At 48.4% G+C, this 16,938-nt stretch overlaps 1 protein-coding gene across 1 annotated transcript in view; it reads right to left on the bottom strand.

Moving 5' to 3' along the window:
• Positions 1-1,113: 1,113 nt before the first annotated feature.
• The window catches only part of LOC142243432 (protein QNR-71-like), a 32,007-nt gene continuing 16,182 nt past the window's right edge, over positions 1,114-16,938 (bottom strand). The window contains exons 6-15 of the mRNA XM_075315362.1: positions 7,005-7,157; positions 6,783-6,926; positions 6,548-6,712; positions 3,822-3,980; positions 2,711-3,055; positions 2,441-2,593; positions 2,262-2,364; positions 1,985-2,187; positions 1,607-1,694; positions 1,114-1,331 (exon numbers count right to left, since the gene is read on the bottom strand). Coding sequence (XP_075171477.1) covers positions 1,181-1,331; positions 1,607-1,694; positions 1,985-2,187; positions 2,262-2,364; positions 2,441-2,593; positions 2,711-3,055; positions 3,822-3,980; positions 6,548-6,712; positions 6,783-6,926; positions 7,005-7,157 — 1,664 coding nt within the window. The 3' untranslated portion in view covers positions 1,114-1,180. The remainder of the gene's footprint in view (positions 1,332-1,606; positions 1,695-1,984; positions 2,188-2,261; positions 2,365-2,440; positions 2,594-2,710; positions 3,056-3,821; positions 3,981-6,547; positions 6,713-6,782; positions 6,927-7,004; positions 7,158-16,938) is intronic.

Genomic DNA, 16,938 nt, shown 5'->3' with positions numbered 1-16,938 from the left:
GGGGGGGGGGGGGGGGGTCACTAATGAGGCATTAGTGTCCTAGTGGGGTAGAATCGCCCATTGGCCATGGGTGGATTCTGGTATTCAGTACAGTAAAATGGTAAGGTTAAAGTGGTATTTTTATGATGGTTATGGTTTTTATGAGATCTGGTTAAGTTTGGTAACCCTTAATAAAAACAATACGGCCAATTTTTCCAACCATATTCAAGTGTCTGTGTCAGTTTATTGGTATGAGAATGAATGGGTTCTGTGTTATCATGTAAAATCCCATGGCATGTAGCTTTGGGATTGTCATGATAGCACGGACCCTATTTTGGTTAATATATGAGGAGGATTTTTCTGCCTGGTAACGTGAGTCAGCTGGCATGTAGCCAATCAGCTGACTGCACGGGTGTTTATGAAATATTGATTGGTTATTGTCAACTTTGTGTGAGAAGGAGTTTGTATAAATATCTGGGTTTTAGTCAGTGTCAGTCACAGCTGACAGGATCAAGTGATTTGTCCCACCCTCCCTCCCTTATTTTATGCAATTTGTTTTTTGTTCGTTTATTTTTTATTTTCGTCGTTTGTTTTTATTAGAGGGGTAAAAATCGCCCATTGGCCATGGGTGGATTCTGGTATTCAGTACAGTAAAATGGTATCTTTAAGGTTAAAGTGGTATTTTTATGATGGTTATGATTTTTATGAGATCTGGTTAAGTTTGGTAACCCTTAATAAAAACAATACGGCCAATTTTTCCAACCATATTCAAGTGTCTGTGTCAGTTTATTGGTATGAGAATGAATGGGTTCTGTGTTATCATGGTCCTGAACGATTTGTAGCAATCACAACTTCACAGCAGGGGCCAGGTCGCTGATGTGTTTCACACACTGCAATGTCGCTGGGGAGGTCGCTATAACGTCACAAAACCGGTGACGTTACAGCGATGTCGTTTGCGATGTTGCAGTGTGTAAAGCCACCTTAAGAGAACATCCGACTGCAGTAGATCCTGAGTTAGAGCCATAAACTCTTTGTGTCTTGTTGGGCAGACTAAGGTTACATTGTGGAACTGACAGGAATCACCAATGGATTACAAGAGACAGGAAAATATTTTAAGAACTTTATTGACTACAGCTTTACCACCTGAGATGAAACAGCAGAATACCAGAACATGGCAGACATTTACATGTGAAGCAGAAGCTTATATTATTGCAGCCTTGCTTTTCAGGAGAGGATCATGCTCATTGTTTCGTTTGAAGAAGACATCTTTGACCTGACTGAAGTACACTGCAATTCCTTGACGGCTTCGTCCATCTGATGCATTTGCAATAGGTTTGTATTCCTTAGATTTCCTAGAAAGGAATTAAGAGCATAGAGGCTGTGATAATTCAAGGAATAGCGCATGTCAGGCAACACAGCCCCATCTGCCATTTGCAGAGCCTGGTTGATTTTTTTTTTGTTTTTTAATATTGGCATCTGAAGCGCAGGTCTGAGTTTACAGCAGCTAGAACAAGACTTGTCAGATTCTTATACAATTTACTGTAGAGAGTTTCTCAGCTAAAACCAGACAAGATTGGGTAATAAGTGAATCCCAGACTCACTATAAAGAGCTGGAACACAAACTCACCTGTACAAGGCAACACCGATCAGCAGAGCAACAAGGGCTACGAGAGCAAGAGGAATAAGTACTGTAGACACCGACTGTTGTGTGGACCCTGGAAAAGGGGTAATAGTTATACACAATTAATAGTGATTAGTTTGCACACAGGTTGGTTGGTTTTTCTCTACACCCCCCCCAATCAGCGTCACACAAGATCACTTTAGAAGGCCAAAAATATTTTTAGTTATTGACTGGAATAAACTGCATAGTCACTCACTTCAAGCAAAATGTTTCTAATACAAAAGGAGAGAAGTTTCACCCAGTCATTTGTAAGCTTCTTAAGTACGTTGGTTTGTACACCAGGAGCTGCCATTGGCTGGATATTAGCAGTACAGAGCCACTTACCACCATCTATAGACACCAGTGTACTGGCAAGAGCCAAACTTGCACCATCGCTCAGGGTAATATTGACACAGTAAGATCCTGGCTCAAATGCCCTTCTTAGGGTCAGCAAGCATTGAGCAGAAGCTGGAACTTCATCACACACCATGTCTCGGGGAACCATGCAGCTGTCATCTGAGACTATTGTACAGGCATCTGTAGGGAGGCTGAAGGAACAGTGGTCAGACAAGGAGCAGCATTAGAAGGGTTACAGATATTGTCACTATTTGCAGAGACATACCTTCCTTCACAAGTGACCACAAAGTCAATTACAGAACTCCCACTTGGAGATGCGGATACTTGGACACTCGTCATTTCAATGATGTTGACCTCAAGGATACCATCTAAAAGTCAGTAAAAGATTCAGGACTCAGGCTCTTTATATTACCAATATTAGTGTAGAAGGAGCAGACAACTCACCGACAATTGTGATGTTGTTCTTGTAATAGCCATATCTGTATATGAAGCAGTCTGGAGCAGGGGTTGTATATGGAGCGGTTGTATGGCCAGTGGTAACATTGGATATCTCAGTGGGCTGAGGAGTGTCAGTGGGTGGTAGATCTGTGGAGTTACCTGCAAAGAAAGGTTACTGTATATTCCCCATCATAAGAACATGTGATATTTGGGCCCCTGCACAGGACACTCTTGAACGCTCCATATTACATCAATATTAGTCACATTCCTACTTACCAGTGGAATTTGTAGTGGTGAAAGCACTGGTGGGAGTTGGTAGAAGTGTTGTATGGATTGGAGTGGGTGTAGCTGGTTTACATGGACCAGGAATGGCAGCTTTGATAGTCAAGTTAACACTGACGTTTCCAATCTGGGTGTAGTTATGAGCAGAGACTGGACTATTGGAAAGGGAATCATTCCTATCACCATAATCCCAGGTGAAGCTCAGTTTAGATTTATCCAGATAATGGCTTGGATCATGGATTCGGACGTCAAAGGTGATTGGTGAATCCTTAATAAAGATGTTGTCTGAGGAATTCTTGTCATTCTTTTGAGACAGCTTCACATAAAATGGGATTTGATCTAAACAAATTATATAAGAAGAAAAAAAAAAAATTCTGATCAGATATAGCAGTGCTTTAAATGCAGAGCCTAAAGTACACAAAGCTAACAGATTGTGGGGCCTACACAGTAGGAGGACTAGGGGACAAGACAATGATCTACCGATAAAACAAGGATTTGTGGAAACAGCACAGCACCCAGCAAGTGACATCACTGGGATCAGGGTCCTTCCCTACATCATGCTGCTCTTGAAATACAACAAACTTGTTAACAGAATACAAAAAAAAAAAAAAAAAAAAAGGCAGTGGTGACCATCCATGTAGTATGGTTATGAAAGCCCCAGCATTCAGTTTACAGAGCAATTAATCAGTACAGCAGTGTGCCTTATGGACACTATACATCTTCCATGACTGACCATTTGTAACTGATTTTTTTACTTTAAGGATAAGTGCACACGCTGAGTATTTGGTGAAGAAATATCAGCATCTCTTGGCAGGGAAAATGCAGCAAAAAGTATGAGTGAAATCTACACCAAAAACAAACAATTAAAAATCTGCACAAAAAAAAATAAATAAAGCTATTTTTTTTCCCCATAGGTTTTGTGGGGAATGTGTGCAGAAACAACCATTTTTTGCAAGAAATTTCTGCAGCAAAAAAACGTGGGTACAAATGCAGTGTGCACAGGGCCTAAGGATATTGTATGTGTCCTCATCCTAGTAGGCATCAGCCATCACCAAGTTTCTAGACTGGGTTCTTCGGTTCCTGTGCACACTACTTCACAACTTACCGGTTACTACATAACTACTGCTCGCTTTTGCAACTGGGTAATGCTTCCGGTAACCTCTTCTGAAGACAGTGACGTCAATCATTTGTGTGCCGGCTGTGATGTTTGTAGTATTTATGGACAAAATGGCAGAAGATCGCCCCATCATTTGGTAATACTGGCCTGAGCAAAGAAAGAAAGTCCCCAGTAATTTGCAAACTAAGGAGTCAGCTACAGCAAGTACAAGTTAAGCATTCTAGGGGAGTGGGATCACCCCAACCTGCACAGTCTGAAGTGATTATATATTGGTTAAAATGACATCAAGTCTCTTCATTGGCTGTAAACAATTGAAATAGATCTGTGTAATGCCTATATAATATGGTTTCCCTTTGTATATTTAATTACTGAAATTAACTTTGATGATATTCTAATTTATTGAGATGCACATGTATCATGTAAGTGATCTGACAATGCAATTCAGTAGTAAGAAAAATAAAGCCTAAAACAAGGTAGTTTGTTCCTTCAGACAACCTCTCACCAGTCCAGGGGATAAGTGATCTCTGGATCAGTGGTTTCTGGCTGCTGTCCCCTGCACTGATCAGCAGAATGGAATTTTTATCCCTATACATAAAGCATCAGATCAGATGCCCGACTGCCAGAAAAAAAAAGTCAGTGGAGAATCTGACCTGACGCTTCATTATACAACAGCGATAAAGAAGCCCCATTTTGCTTGTTAGTACCAGTGATCAGACAATTCAAAAGTTACCATCATGTCTCCTATAGATAGGGAAGGACTTGTTTTTCTTGGACAATCCCTGTAAGACATTTTTATCAAGATCACAAGGCCCCCAGACTAATGTTCTTTAATGTTGGCTATAGGTATAACCGAGCCCTAAGCAGAGCAATCTGAAGTGACCCATGACTCAGAATTGGAGGGAAAACTATGGGTTACTGGCAGAGCTTTTTTGCAGGCTTGGGGGGGGTGGTTATCAGTAATAGGGGAATATATAAGGTCCAGATAAGGGGGTGGCCCACAATTGGCACCATTGCTGAAGGTGTGACGCCCTGGACTAGCCAGGTAGTCACAGGTAGACCCCCGCACTACACCTGTCCCCTAAAAAGGAGGAGTCATCAGCCAACCACAAAAACCCTAGTCATCTCCATCAGTGCTTGATGGACACACCAGGGGGGGTGGAGCCAGGTGGTTGGCACGCCCACAGAGGAGTTCAGAGGGCCTGAGGCAGGAAACAGCAGTACAATTGTAGTCAGTGAGTGGTGGAGGAGGTCAGGCCTGTGACGAACTGACAGGTGTGAGGGTCGTAGCCCGAACACCTTGGCTAGCAGGCAAGCGGAGGCCTCTGCCTGCAGGAGCCGGGAAGACGGCTTGGTGGAACCGGGACAGGGGAGTGGCCTGCCGGTACTGACCCGGGGAACCGACTCTGAAACCGGAGCACACAGGTGGGGGGGTTGGTTTGGTAACTCAGACCCTGAAACAAGGTCCAGAATCCACTGGACTGAGTTAATTTACTGATTGCGGTCTGGACTATAGGTCCTTTCCCACCCAAGTCCCGACTGAAGACAACAGCCCACCAAGGGGGATAGAAAGCCACCGCACAGACAGAGATCCCACGGGCCAGCGTCTGCGGACAAACGGGCTCTCCCGACACATGCACAGCCGGGGAGCGGACTCCCGTAGCTGAAGCGCAGGCAGTCTACATCTACACAACACGGTGCAGGAAAATGGCAGAGACCACCATCTGGGTGGGGGACCCGATCGCAGCCAGCTGCAGGCACCGACCACCATCAACTTTGTTTACCAGTGACTTGTGTGTCAATAACAGTGAGTACAACAGTACCCTCCGGTCGCGCACATCGCCCTGCACAGCTATCCCCAACGGGTCCCGGGGGCCATCATTCCTGCTCACAGAGGGGGTTAATATCTGGCTGTACGAACACCTCCCCCGGGTGCCCCGCAACTGCAATGGTGGTGTCTACCTTCACCACATCCCGTGGGTGGCGTCATGAACTCAAGCACAGCTCTGGCCGTGCACCTACCTAACCCCCCCACCGAAAGCGGCAGCATCCCCTTTCAGAGCGAAAGGACCCCGGGTCCGGAGGCGCTGGAGCCACCCACCAACGAGCCCGGATCCGAACGGCTCAGCTGCGGCCGAGCGGTACAAAGGCATGATGGACAGGGTTGTTTAAGTAATTAAAATGGTTTGGTGGGGTGAATGGTTATTGGGTCATTTCGGCGTGCGGGGGAGAGGGGGTTCATTGAGTGGGTGGAAAAATTCTGGTTGGTTGGGTGGGGGGGGGGGGGGTACATCTGGTGGATGTAACCTCCCATTTTTGGTCAGTTTTTGGTAAAATTGCCTGGCGAATTTGGGGTTCTTCAGGGTGGGGTCCCTGGGAGTCTGTGTGGTTGGCTATGTTTTATGGCAATAGTGGTGCCCCCAAGCCTGTGGTTGCGGCTGGTGGCAATGCTGGTTGTTTTTCCTTGATTAATGGTTTTGGAGCTCCAATAACCTCACCATTCATGTTAAGTTATTATTGTTTGTTATAATAAAGGCCAATTTGGCCATAATCCAAAATGGTTCTGTCGTTTACTGGGGAGGCGAGCTGGATAGGTAATGTGGTGGTTGGAGGTACAAGGTGCAGACTCTACAATACTGCAGTCAAGCCTTAAGACGTCAGCTGTGTATTTAAAAAAAAAAAAAAAAAAAAAAAAAAAAAAGCAGCACAACCTTTACCTTGGGTGGAGAAGATATAAATGAAGTTGTGTCGTCTCCAGTGCGGGGGATGTGGGAATGGTTTCCCATCTGGAAAGCTGCTGGAAAAACTGCAGTTTCCTTCATCACAGAAGTCCATCCACTTGGTCCAGTTGTACACATATTGGTCCAGGGAATTGGAGGAAACTAGAAGGACAAAGATATTACGTGACCTTATGCCAGGATTCAGTATCTAACATTGTAAAGCTGCATTTACCATTTCCACATCCTCTTTCATATTCAATGTCCCCATCATCATTTTCTTGCTGACATCTGGGAAACTGCAGGGTCACAGCAAATGTGATATTTGACCCTATCAGCGCAGGGCTGTCACTGGTCAGCAATGCCACCACTTTGCCACCTAGACAGAAAGATTAAGACAGCGTGATTGAGAGTAATTGTCAGTGAAATGGAGACATGCGTACATCTCGCAAAATACCTCTCCAGCAGTTCTCCCATCTAGAGTCACCAGACTTCCAGGCAGGGTAGAGATTCTCATCCCATGAGTTGGTATCAGGAGACCAGCCAGCAATATGGTTACTGGGACCTGTAGAGCCAGATTTCCTTCCAAACTCCATTACATCCTGAAACCCTGTTCAGTTGAACATAGAACATTCACATACTTAACTGCTCTGTATATTCTTTACAACTGGTTATACTAAGAAGGTGCTAAGCCATCATTACAATAGTGCCATACTTCAATTGCCACCATCTAATCTGTATTGTGCCTTCAGCAGGGACTCCAGGCCAAAACATGTGCCATTAATGTACATTAGCTTACCCTTCAAGTCGTGTACTTTGACATTTAGTTCTGGATCAAAAGACTGAAGACATGATACAAGCCATGGCTAAGAAGTTTGTGATAACAGTGTCATCTAGATGGCACCAATGATGGGTCCTGTGGACTTTTTGTCTACAAGGCTAAGGATAAATGATCATGTAGCAGCTCATTCAACATCATCATAATTTCCCATGAACTAGTTAAATAGGTTGTCTACTACTTGGACATTGATGACGTATACCTTGGGATTATTTAATAAAGGTTTGCCTTTTATCATTACGCCAGGTTGTGCTAGCTCCAATCTTTAGTGTCTTTTCCTCCTCCTGTATCCTTGGGATATGTCATCAATGTCTCATCAGCCTTGCTTCGGTACCCCCAATGATCAGCTGGTTTGTGCTGGTGGCCAAAAAGGTTTGTATGAAGTCCAGCTCACCATATTCCCCCTCAGTATGGAACCCAGTATTTGGCCTTACTATTGCCAAAAAAAAAAATCCCAGCTCAAACTTTGTTGTTTTATTCAATCATAGTGCATCAAACAGCAAACTCATGGTTAGCGCAATCAATGCGTTTCACTCTTAGTCATGATGCTTGAGCTGGATTTCTTTTATTTTAGATGGCTGAAAGTGTCCAGTTCCAGAGTTTGTGTCTTCTGATAACAGATACAGCCGGGTACCGCACATGCACCTCCTATTGATGTGAGTAGTAGATGTGCAGTGTCTGTCTGCAGCCATTATCAGAAGACGGGGCACCCCCCGGAACTGAGCATTTCTGGTCCCCTGCTGACGCCATCACTGAGAACAGAGTGATCAGTGAGGGGGTACCAGGTGTTGTACCCTGGGTGATCAGACATTGCTGTTAAAGTATTGAATAACTTCTTTAAGCTCATGAGACCAATGTCCAGTTTATGCTCAAATCATTAATCCAGCTTGAAGGTTTGTTGGGAAAGTTCATCAGATGTACGCAAACAGAGGCTACATACACCAGCCATTAGGCGGTACAAGGAGGAGACAGGTCTTCTAACCTGGTTAGAGGAGACAACACCAGGTTTAGGTCACCTGAGCACTATATGCCATTTTCATGAAGTTCCCTCCCAGCCCAAGGAAGAGAACAAGACACCATTGATAGTCCCTTATTAGGCAGAGTTTCTACAGATGTACAAGTTATTGCCACAAGATCACAGAAATTTGTGTTGCATTTAAAAGGTCTCAGATTCACAGCAGCAACATACTATATATAAATTAGATTTTTTTAATTTCATAATTCAATACTAGACACTGGGGGTATATTCACATTTTTCTTTTTTGCTGCAGCAAAACCTGCTCAAGGTGTCATTTCAAGACCTACTGCTGCAAGGGTTCTTGAAGTGACAGATCCATAGACCTTTATGGTCACCAGCTTTAAACCCCTCAGTAATGGGAAGAATCTGTAGTCACAGAAAGGTTACCCATGAAGGGTGGCTGAGATCAGAAATCTGCTTCAAAGTGGCTCATTTTCACACGTACAATTGATTTAAGAATAATCAATTGTTTTTATAAAAAAAAACCCACACACACACACAACACACCTTGGGCATTAGACAGCTATCAGTTATTTACAGTGCCAGTTATTAGCCCCTAAGGTGGCTTTACACACTGCAACATCGCAAACGACATCGCTGTAACGTCACCGGTTTTGTGACGTAATAGCGACCTCCCCAGCGACATTGCAGTGTGTGAAACACATCAGCGACCTGGCCCCTGCTGTGAAGTTGCTGATCGCTACAAATCGTTCAGGACCATTCTTTGGTCCTTTGTTTCCCGCTGTGCAGCAAAGTTTCAGTGTGTAAAGGGGACTTTACAGCGACTTAGTTAGCGACTTCCCTTTCAAAAAGCTGCTTTACAACGTCCAATGACTAGCTAGGTCGTTCTGCAGGTCCGGATCGCTGTTGCGACATTGGCCAGGTCTGCCTGTTTGACAGTGTGGCGCCCCAGGACCTGGTCGCCACAACAGCATTGCCCTCCCAAAAGGGTTAATGCTGAGCCTGGAGGTAATTGGGAGATCTATTGGCCAGTAAGTTAACACTCAACACAGTTCTCCCTCCGGCCAGCAGGGGGAGCTCTGAACCTGGAACTTCAGGGAGCATTCCTTAAGTCTGGCTGGAAGGAGGAAGTGTTAGTTAGTCGGGAGACAGGAGTGAAAGAGTGCAGACGCAGAGTAGTGCTGCCTTGTAAACTGGGGCCTAGAGCTGGGATAGCTTGGCCCAGTGAAGCAAGGGGAGCAGAGAGGCACAGCAGGGACTCGGACATCGGAGTCTGTAGTTGCCAGGGCATAAAATCCATCCCTGGTAGCTGAATCCGGAGGGCAGGAGAGCTGTAAGCCCCCTGTCCCAGAAGCAATCTGAAGGTACAACTGCATCCCAAGGGCCTGGTGTGGGCTCCAGCAGAGAAGCACCAGAGAGGGCCTGCGCAGTCTACCACACAGAAGAGGGGACGAACAACAAGTCCCAGCAGCAAGAGGGCAATTGCAAACCTAAAGTGCAGTGTCCTAAAACAGCAGAGAAAGATTAAGGAGTAGGCCTCATACTCAACTGGCCAAAGATCACCCCAGGCACTTCCAGGCCGGCCGGATCATCTATACCATCTGTGACGGTCTCCCTGGACTAAGTTTCTGCCGAGTAAAAGAGGAGAAGGTAAAGAGACTACTGTTTGTGCCTGTTTCTTTCATTGCTTGTCGGCCCTGCACCGTGTTAGTCACGCAGCACCATAGACTTCCACAAGCACCAACTGTGCCCCGGGCATTGCTCCACCTGTGGGGAGCAGTACCACCATTGCTGCCATAACATCATCCCGGTGGCCTCACACAGCAGCGGCGGCTTAATAGCCGCATACCACAGGTGGCGTCACGAACACAAACATTAAAGTCATCAGCCACATATTCAACTGACACCCACCAGGGCCACGGAGCCGGGCCCAGCCACCACTGACTACCACCGGACTAGTCCGGCCCGGCACCTGGTGTCCCATAGCCCTGGGGTGGGCGAGTCAACTTTTGGCGTCACGAACAGGATTTCGTGCCCGGTCCCACCGGGTACTGTGCGCCTGAAGAACTGTGTAAAAGACTGTGTACTGGTTGTAAATTGCCGCCGCCATTAGCCGCGCCGAGCGCAGGAAGAAGGGGGGCGTGCCTGACAAAGAGCGCGAAGGGAGCGCGCCATCAGAGCAGAGCGCTGTTAACCCCGCGCGACCCGGAAAAAAATTTGAAAAGTGAACGGAGCCTGGTAAGGTTCACTAAGGGGGAGGAAGATGTCCGACTCCGAGGGAGAGCAGGTGGCTGCCATCGCCCAGGCCGCCGCAGCACCGGCCGAAGTAGTCCCAGTCGCCGTCGCCCCAGCCCCCACTATAGCGCCGGTAATGCCGATCACCATGCCGTACATACCAGGAGCAGAATGGCTGCCGCAGTACTCCGGGGAGTCCCATACCTTGAGCGACTTCAGAGAAAGCCTGCACAGCTTGTTCCGGGTGTATCCGCTGACTGAGAGCCAGAAGGTGGGCATAGTAATGGGACAGCTAGCCGGCGCAGCCCAGCGTGAAGCGAAGTCCTGGCCTGATACAGATAAAGGGACAGCAGCCCAGATACTGGCCAAACTAAAGAGCACTTTTGACACCCGCACCGCAGCAGAGATAAAGATGAGATTCTTTGGGTGCAAGCAACGGGCCACAGACAGCATAAGGGACTATGCCTTAAACTTGCAGGAGGCCCTGAAAGCAGTTAAACAGGTGGACCCAGAGAGTGTACGTGAAGAAGACAAACTCCTAACTGAGCAGTTCATAGAGGGGCTCCTGTCAGACGCCCACAGGACACAGCTGCGTATCATGGTCCTGCAGAACCCTGCTCTGGACTCTGCAAAGTTTAAGGACCAGGCCATCCGGGTACTGAGGGAATCTACACCGAATGACCCAGTACCCCTGCGGCCTCTTGCTATCACGTACCCCGGGGTGGTGCCTGCAACACGAGCCGCTGCAGGGGCTGAGGCGCAGTCCCTGGATAAGGATCCCACTGCAGAGCTCAGACAGCAGGTCCAGGAGCTGACCAAGACTGTGGCTGCCCTTGCCAAGACCGTGCAGTCTCTACAAATGACCCCCTCGCCTGCAAAAATCGAGTTGGCCTCCAGCCCAGAAGACGTCCCATGGATGCGACAGAGGAGGATTCCGCCGACCCGAGGCAGAGACACAGACCGGTATGATTCAACAGGACAACCGATCTGCCGCCACTGCAACCAGGCGGGCCACATTGCACGACGCTGTCCTTTAAACGGGCTGAGCCTGGGGCCAGGAGCCAACCCCCAGGTGTGAGGAAGCCCGGCTCAAACCCCAGCCGCAGCAAGTATGTGGGAGGACGACCGGTCCTTCCCATTGTGCTGGATGGGATCCCTTTGAATGCCCTCCTGGATACGGGGTCCCAGGTAACAACCATCCCCCACAAACTGTACAAAAGATATTGGGCTGATTCAGACATTGACCATGGCCCAGATGATGATTTAACGATTGTGGCCAGTAATGGTCAGCCCTTACCTCAAATTGGGTACAAAGAAGTAACCATTAAAGTGGGACGGGTAGAATTGCCATGTCAGGGGATGATAATTGTAGATATTGATCGCAAAGAATCTGACCCACTGCTAACCCTTGGTACAAATGTGATAGAAAATTGTATTGCCGAAGTGATAATTTTGTTGCAACAGGCGTCTGAAACTGCCAGCTCCGGGCAGCAGCGTGTCCTACAGAGGGAGATCAGAGCCCTGATGAGGAGGCAGCAAGTAGAGCTAGCCAGAGGAGAAATTGGCAGTGTGAGGGTAAGTGACCCCCTCCCCATTGTAATACCCCCAAGAAGTGAAATGTTGATATGGTGTCGGGCAGCAATAGGCCTCAAGGGTCAGGATTACCATGCCTTGGTAGAACCAGTGTATTCAGACAGTAGGCCTGGAGTCCTGATAGCCAGAGGGGTAGCGGACGTCCGCAAGGGGAGAGTGCCCGTCCGTGTCCTGAATTGTGGGGAGGAGGAGGCCAAATTGCCCCGGTACGCCACTGTAGCAAAACTGTACACTGTCAGTAACAATACCATTAAAGCAGTGGAACCCTTGATCCCGTCCGACCAGGCGGAAGACAATGGCTCCAAGGGGCAGCCGGAAGACTGGTGCCAAAAATTACATGTAGGCACCGACTCCACCCCCTCGCACCAAAAGCATGGGGTTTACCGGGTGGTACAGGAGTACGAGCGGGTCTTCAGCAAACACCCCCTAGATTTTGGGCAGGTGAAAGGGGTTAAACATCAAATCCCCACGGGTGATCATCATCCCATTAAAGAGAGATACCGCCCTGTACCCCCCGCACAGTATCAGTGTGCCAAGGAAATGTTACGGGAAATGAAGGAGGCTGGGGTTATCAGAGATAGTTGTAGCCCCTGGGCAGCTCCACTAGTGCTCGTAAAGAAAAAAGATGGTACAATGAGAATGTGTGTAGATTACAGGCAAATTAACCGCATTACACATAAAGATGCTTATCCACTGCCCAGAATAGAGGAGTCACTAACAGCCTTAAAGTCAGCTAACTATTTCTCCACCTTGGATCTCACCAGTGGGTATTGGCAGGTTCCCGTGGCAGAGGCAGACAAAGAGAAGACTGCATTCACGACACCAATGGGTCTCTGTGAGTTCAACTGTATGCCATTCGGGCTCTGCAACGCCCCAGGGACATTCCAAAGGTTGATGGAGTGCTGCTTGGGCCATCACAACTTTGAAACCGTGCTGTTGTACCTGGATGACGTAATAGTCTACTCCAAGACTTATGAGGACCACCTGAAGCACTTAGCAGAAGTGTTTGAATCCTTGTCGAAATATGGCCTGAAGATCAAGCCGTCCAAATGTCACCTCTTGAAGCCAAAGGTACAGTACCTGGGTCATGTGGTCAGCGCAGAAGGTGTGGCACCTGATCCGGAGAAAGTCACTGTAATCAAGGACTGGCCAAGACCCACCACAGTGAAGGAGGTGCGGCAGTTCCTTGGACTGGTGGGCTACTACCGAAGGTTCATTGATGGTTTCACCAAGATAGCAGCGCCCCTTCAAGATCTCCTGGTGGGCCAGCCAAAGCAGGCTAAGAAGCAGAGCCCTCCATTTGAATGGAGCAGCCAACTGGAAACATCCTTTGTCCGGCTGAAAGGGGCTCTCACGGGAGAAGAAATTCTGGCCTACCCTGACTACAGCCAACCGTTTGTACTGTATACAGACGCCAGCAACGTGGGACTGGGAGCAGTTCTGTCCCAGGTACAGGGAGGCAGAGAGAGGGTGATAGCGTACGCCAGTAGGAAGCTTCGGCCCACAGAAAGGAATCCAGAAAACTACAGTTCCTTCAAGCTGGAGTTCCTCGCTATTGTTTGGGCAGTGACTGAACGCTTCAAGCACTATCTGGCATCGACCAAGTTCACCATCTTCACGGACAACAATCCGTTGACACACCTGGCAACAGCCAAGTTAGGTGCGATGGAACAGCGATGGATGGCCCGGCTGTCTAACTTTGACTTTACCATCAAGTATCGGGCTGGCAAGAAGAATAACAATGCTGATGCGCTGTCCAGAATGCCTCACTTGCCCGAGTCTGGAGAAGACATGGATGAACTCGAAGAGATAGAGTTACCGGCTTTCCATCACCAAGGTGTGTCCCAGTGTGAGCATGCTGTAGGAGTGAAGCGCTCAAGCCAGCACGGGGTCTCGGTCAACCCCTAACTCCACCATAATTGGGAAGAAACACAGAACGGTGACCCGGCCGTGCGATTGGTCAAAGAGAAGCTAGCGCAAGCTGAGACCCATCTTGGCCCAGACGCTCCAGAGGAAGCCCAGCAGCTGTGGAAGGAGAGGGGACGACTGTTCACCTACCAAGGCAAGCTCTGCAAGAGATATGTCAACTATCGAACAAATGAACTTGTCTGGCAGATAGTGGTTCCGCAGAGAGATGCTCCAATGGTCCTAGCAGCATATCATGATAACGCAGGACACTTCGGGTGGAAGAAGTTGGAAGCCCTACTCCGTGATCGGTTCTATTGGGTGCACATGAGAAAGATGATCGAGAAGTGGTGCCGAGACTGTGGCCCGTGTAACCTGAGGCGGAAAGACGATGCCAGCCAAAGGTCTCCCCTACAGCCAATTGTCACAAAGCAGCCCCTGGAGTTGGTGGCCCTGGACCACGTGAAGTTAACACCAAGCCGGTCAGGCTATGTGTACGCCCTCACCATTGTGGACCATTACTCTCGTTTCCTGGTAGTAGTGCCTGTGAAGGACCAGACAGCCAGGACAGCAGCTAGAGCGTTCCAGGCATACTTTTGTCGACCTCACGGCTATCCGGAAAGGGTACTGACTGATCAGGGTCCTGCATTCGAGGCTGAAGTGTTCCAAGAGTTCTGTAACATGTACGGTTGTAAGAAAATCCGAACCACACCGTACCACCCCCAAACCAATGGACTGTGCGAGAAAATGAACCATGTGGTTATTGATATGCTGAAGACCCTACCGCTGGAGGAAAGGAACCAATGGCCAGAAAAGTTGCCAGATCTGGTAGACCTGTACAACCACATCCCAGTGAATTCGACCAACTGCAGCCCCGCTTACCTGATGCGAGCCAGACCAGGCAAGTTGCCTGTAGACTTTGAGATGGGGACTGTGTCGCCTGAGGCGGTTCAAGAAATAGAGGATTGGGATACAGAACGGCAGCAGCGGTACCGTAAGGTCCAGGAGTGCGTAGAGAGGAGCCTGTCTCAAGCAAGAACGAGGCAAGAACAGCATTACAATCAAACAGCCCCAGCAACTCCCTTAGCACCTGGAGAACAAGTCCTCAAGAAGAAGCGGAAGACGCATAAATTGGATGATCAGTGGGAAAACGAGCCCTACACCATTATCCCCTCCAACTTTGACAATAGTAAGGTATGCCTCATAAGCAAAGATGAAGGCAAGACCTATCAAGCAATTTCCCGAGACCGCCTGAAAGCGTGCCCTGAACGGTGCAGAATCCAAAGAGAAATGGAAGGAGTACAAGGAAGTCCCCAAAGTCAAGAGAAAGGAGGGGAGATGATTCAAACCATCCTTGGAAAGTTCCCCAAAACTTGGACCCGAATAAACGATGCCATAGTGGTACCAGTTTTGACGTTTCCGCAGTTGGTCGAGCCAGAAACAGAAAAGGTTCCGGATCCACCTAAAGAATCGTCCGCTCCGGCACGAGATGACACGCCAGCAGTGGAGCAGGAGGATCAACCCCCTGTCAGTGGTGAACCTGTCATACCCTTGGCGACTCCTAGATCACAAAGGCAACCATCACGCTTACCTATGGGGGTTAGGCCCACCTGTAGTGCTGAGATAGAAGACGCACCACGTAGTCAGGGGCAAACACCAGAGCTACGTAGGTCCCAGCGCAGCACTCGGGGACAACCCCCTCTAAGGTATAGGGAGTCAACTGTATAAGGGAAAGAGTACTTATTAGGATGTAAATAGTTATGCAAAATGTATGCCATGTTGTGTACAAAATGTTTTCTTTTTCTTTGATTGCGAAAATGGACAATTGGGCCACTGGACTATGGGTGGCCAACACCTAAATTGTTCATAGTTAGCACCAGTGTGCTCAACACCCCTGAAGAAAAACCCGTCCGGCGTGCATAGAGTGGGGTCATCAATGCTCTGACGCACGCCCAGAGCCTACGTTGGGGGTTTGAACGCGGCGGGTCCCCCATGGAGCAGTGTAATGGACACCCGGCAGGGAGCCACACTGGACTCTTATAGTAATGTTTAAGGTTGTAACGTTAAAGTAATTGCGTCTCCCATAATGGGATGAAATGTTCTAACATGTCATGTTTGTCTCTACAGTCCGGGAGTACTGAATTTAACTAAGGGGGAGTGTGGCGCCCCAGGACCTGGTCGCCACAACAGCATTGCCCTCCCAAAAGGGTTAATGCTGAGCCTGGAGGTAATTGGGAGATCTATTGGCCAGTAAGTTAACACTCAACACAGTTCTCCCTCCGGCCAGCAGGGGGAGCTCTGAACCTGGAACTTCAGGGAGCATTCCTTAAGTCTGGCTGGAAGGAGGAAGTGTTAGTTAGTCGGGAGACAGGAGTGAAAGAGTGCAGACGCAGAGTAGTGCTGCCTTGTAAACTGGGGCCTAGAGCTGGGATAGCTTGGCCCAGTGAAGCAAGGGGAGCAGAGAGGCACAGCAGGGACTCGGACATCGGAGTCTGTAGTTGCCAGGGCATAAAATCCATCCCTGGTAGCTGAATCCGGAGGGCAGGAGAGCTGTAAGCCCCCTGTCCCAGAAGCAATCTGAAGGTACAACTGCATCCCAAGGGCCTGGTGTGGGCTCCAGCAGAGAAGCACCAGAGAGGGCCTGCGCAGTCTACCACACAGAAGAGGGGACGAACAACAAGTCCCAGCAGCAAGAGGGCAATTGCAAACCTAAAGTGCAGTGTCCTTAAACAGCAGAGAAAGATTAAGGAGTAGGCCTCATACTCAACTGGCCAAAGATCACCCCAGGCACTTCCAGGCCAGCCGGATCATCTATACCATCTGTGACGGTCTCCCTGGACT

Source organism: Anomaloglossus baeobatrachus, chromosome 6 (genome assembly GCF_048569485.1).
Source record: "Anomaloglossus baeobatrachus isolate aAnoBae1 chromosome 6, aAnoBae1.hap1, whole genome shotgun sequence".
NCBI lineage: Eukaryota > Metazoa > Chordata > Amphibia > Anura > Aromobatidae > Anomaloglossus > Anomaloglossus baeobatrachus.
The sequence above is the reverse complement of the archived record's forward strand: the minus strand, read 5'-3'. Positions and strand labels throughout refer to the sequence as shown.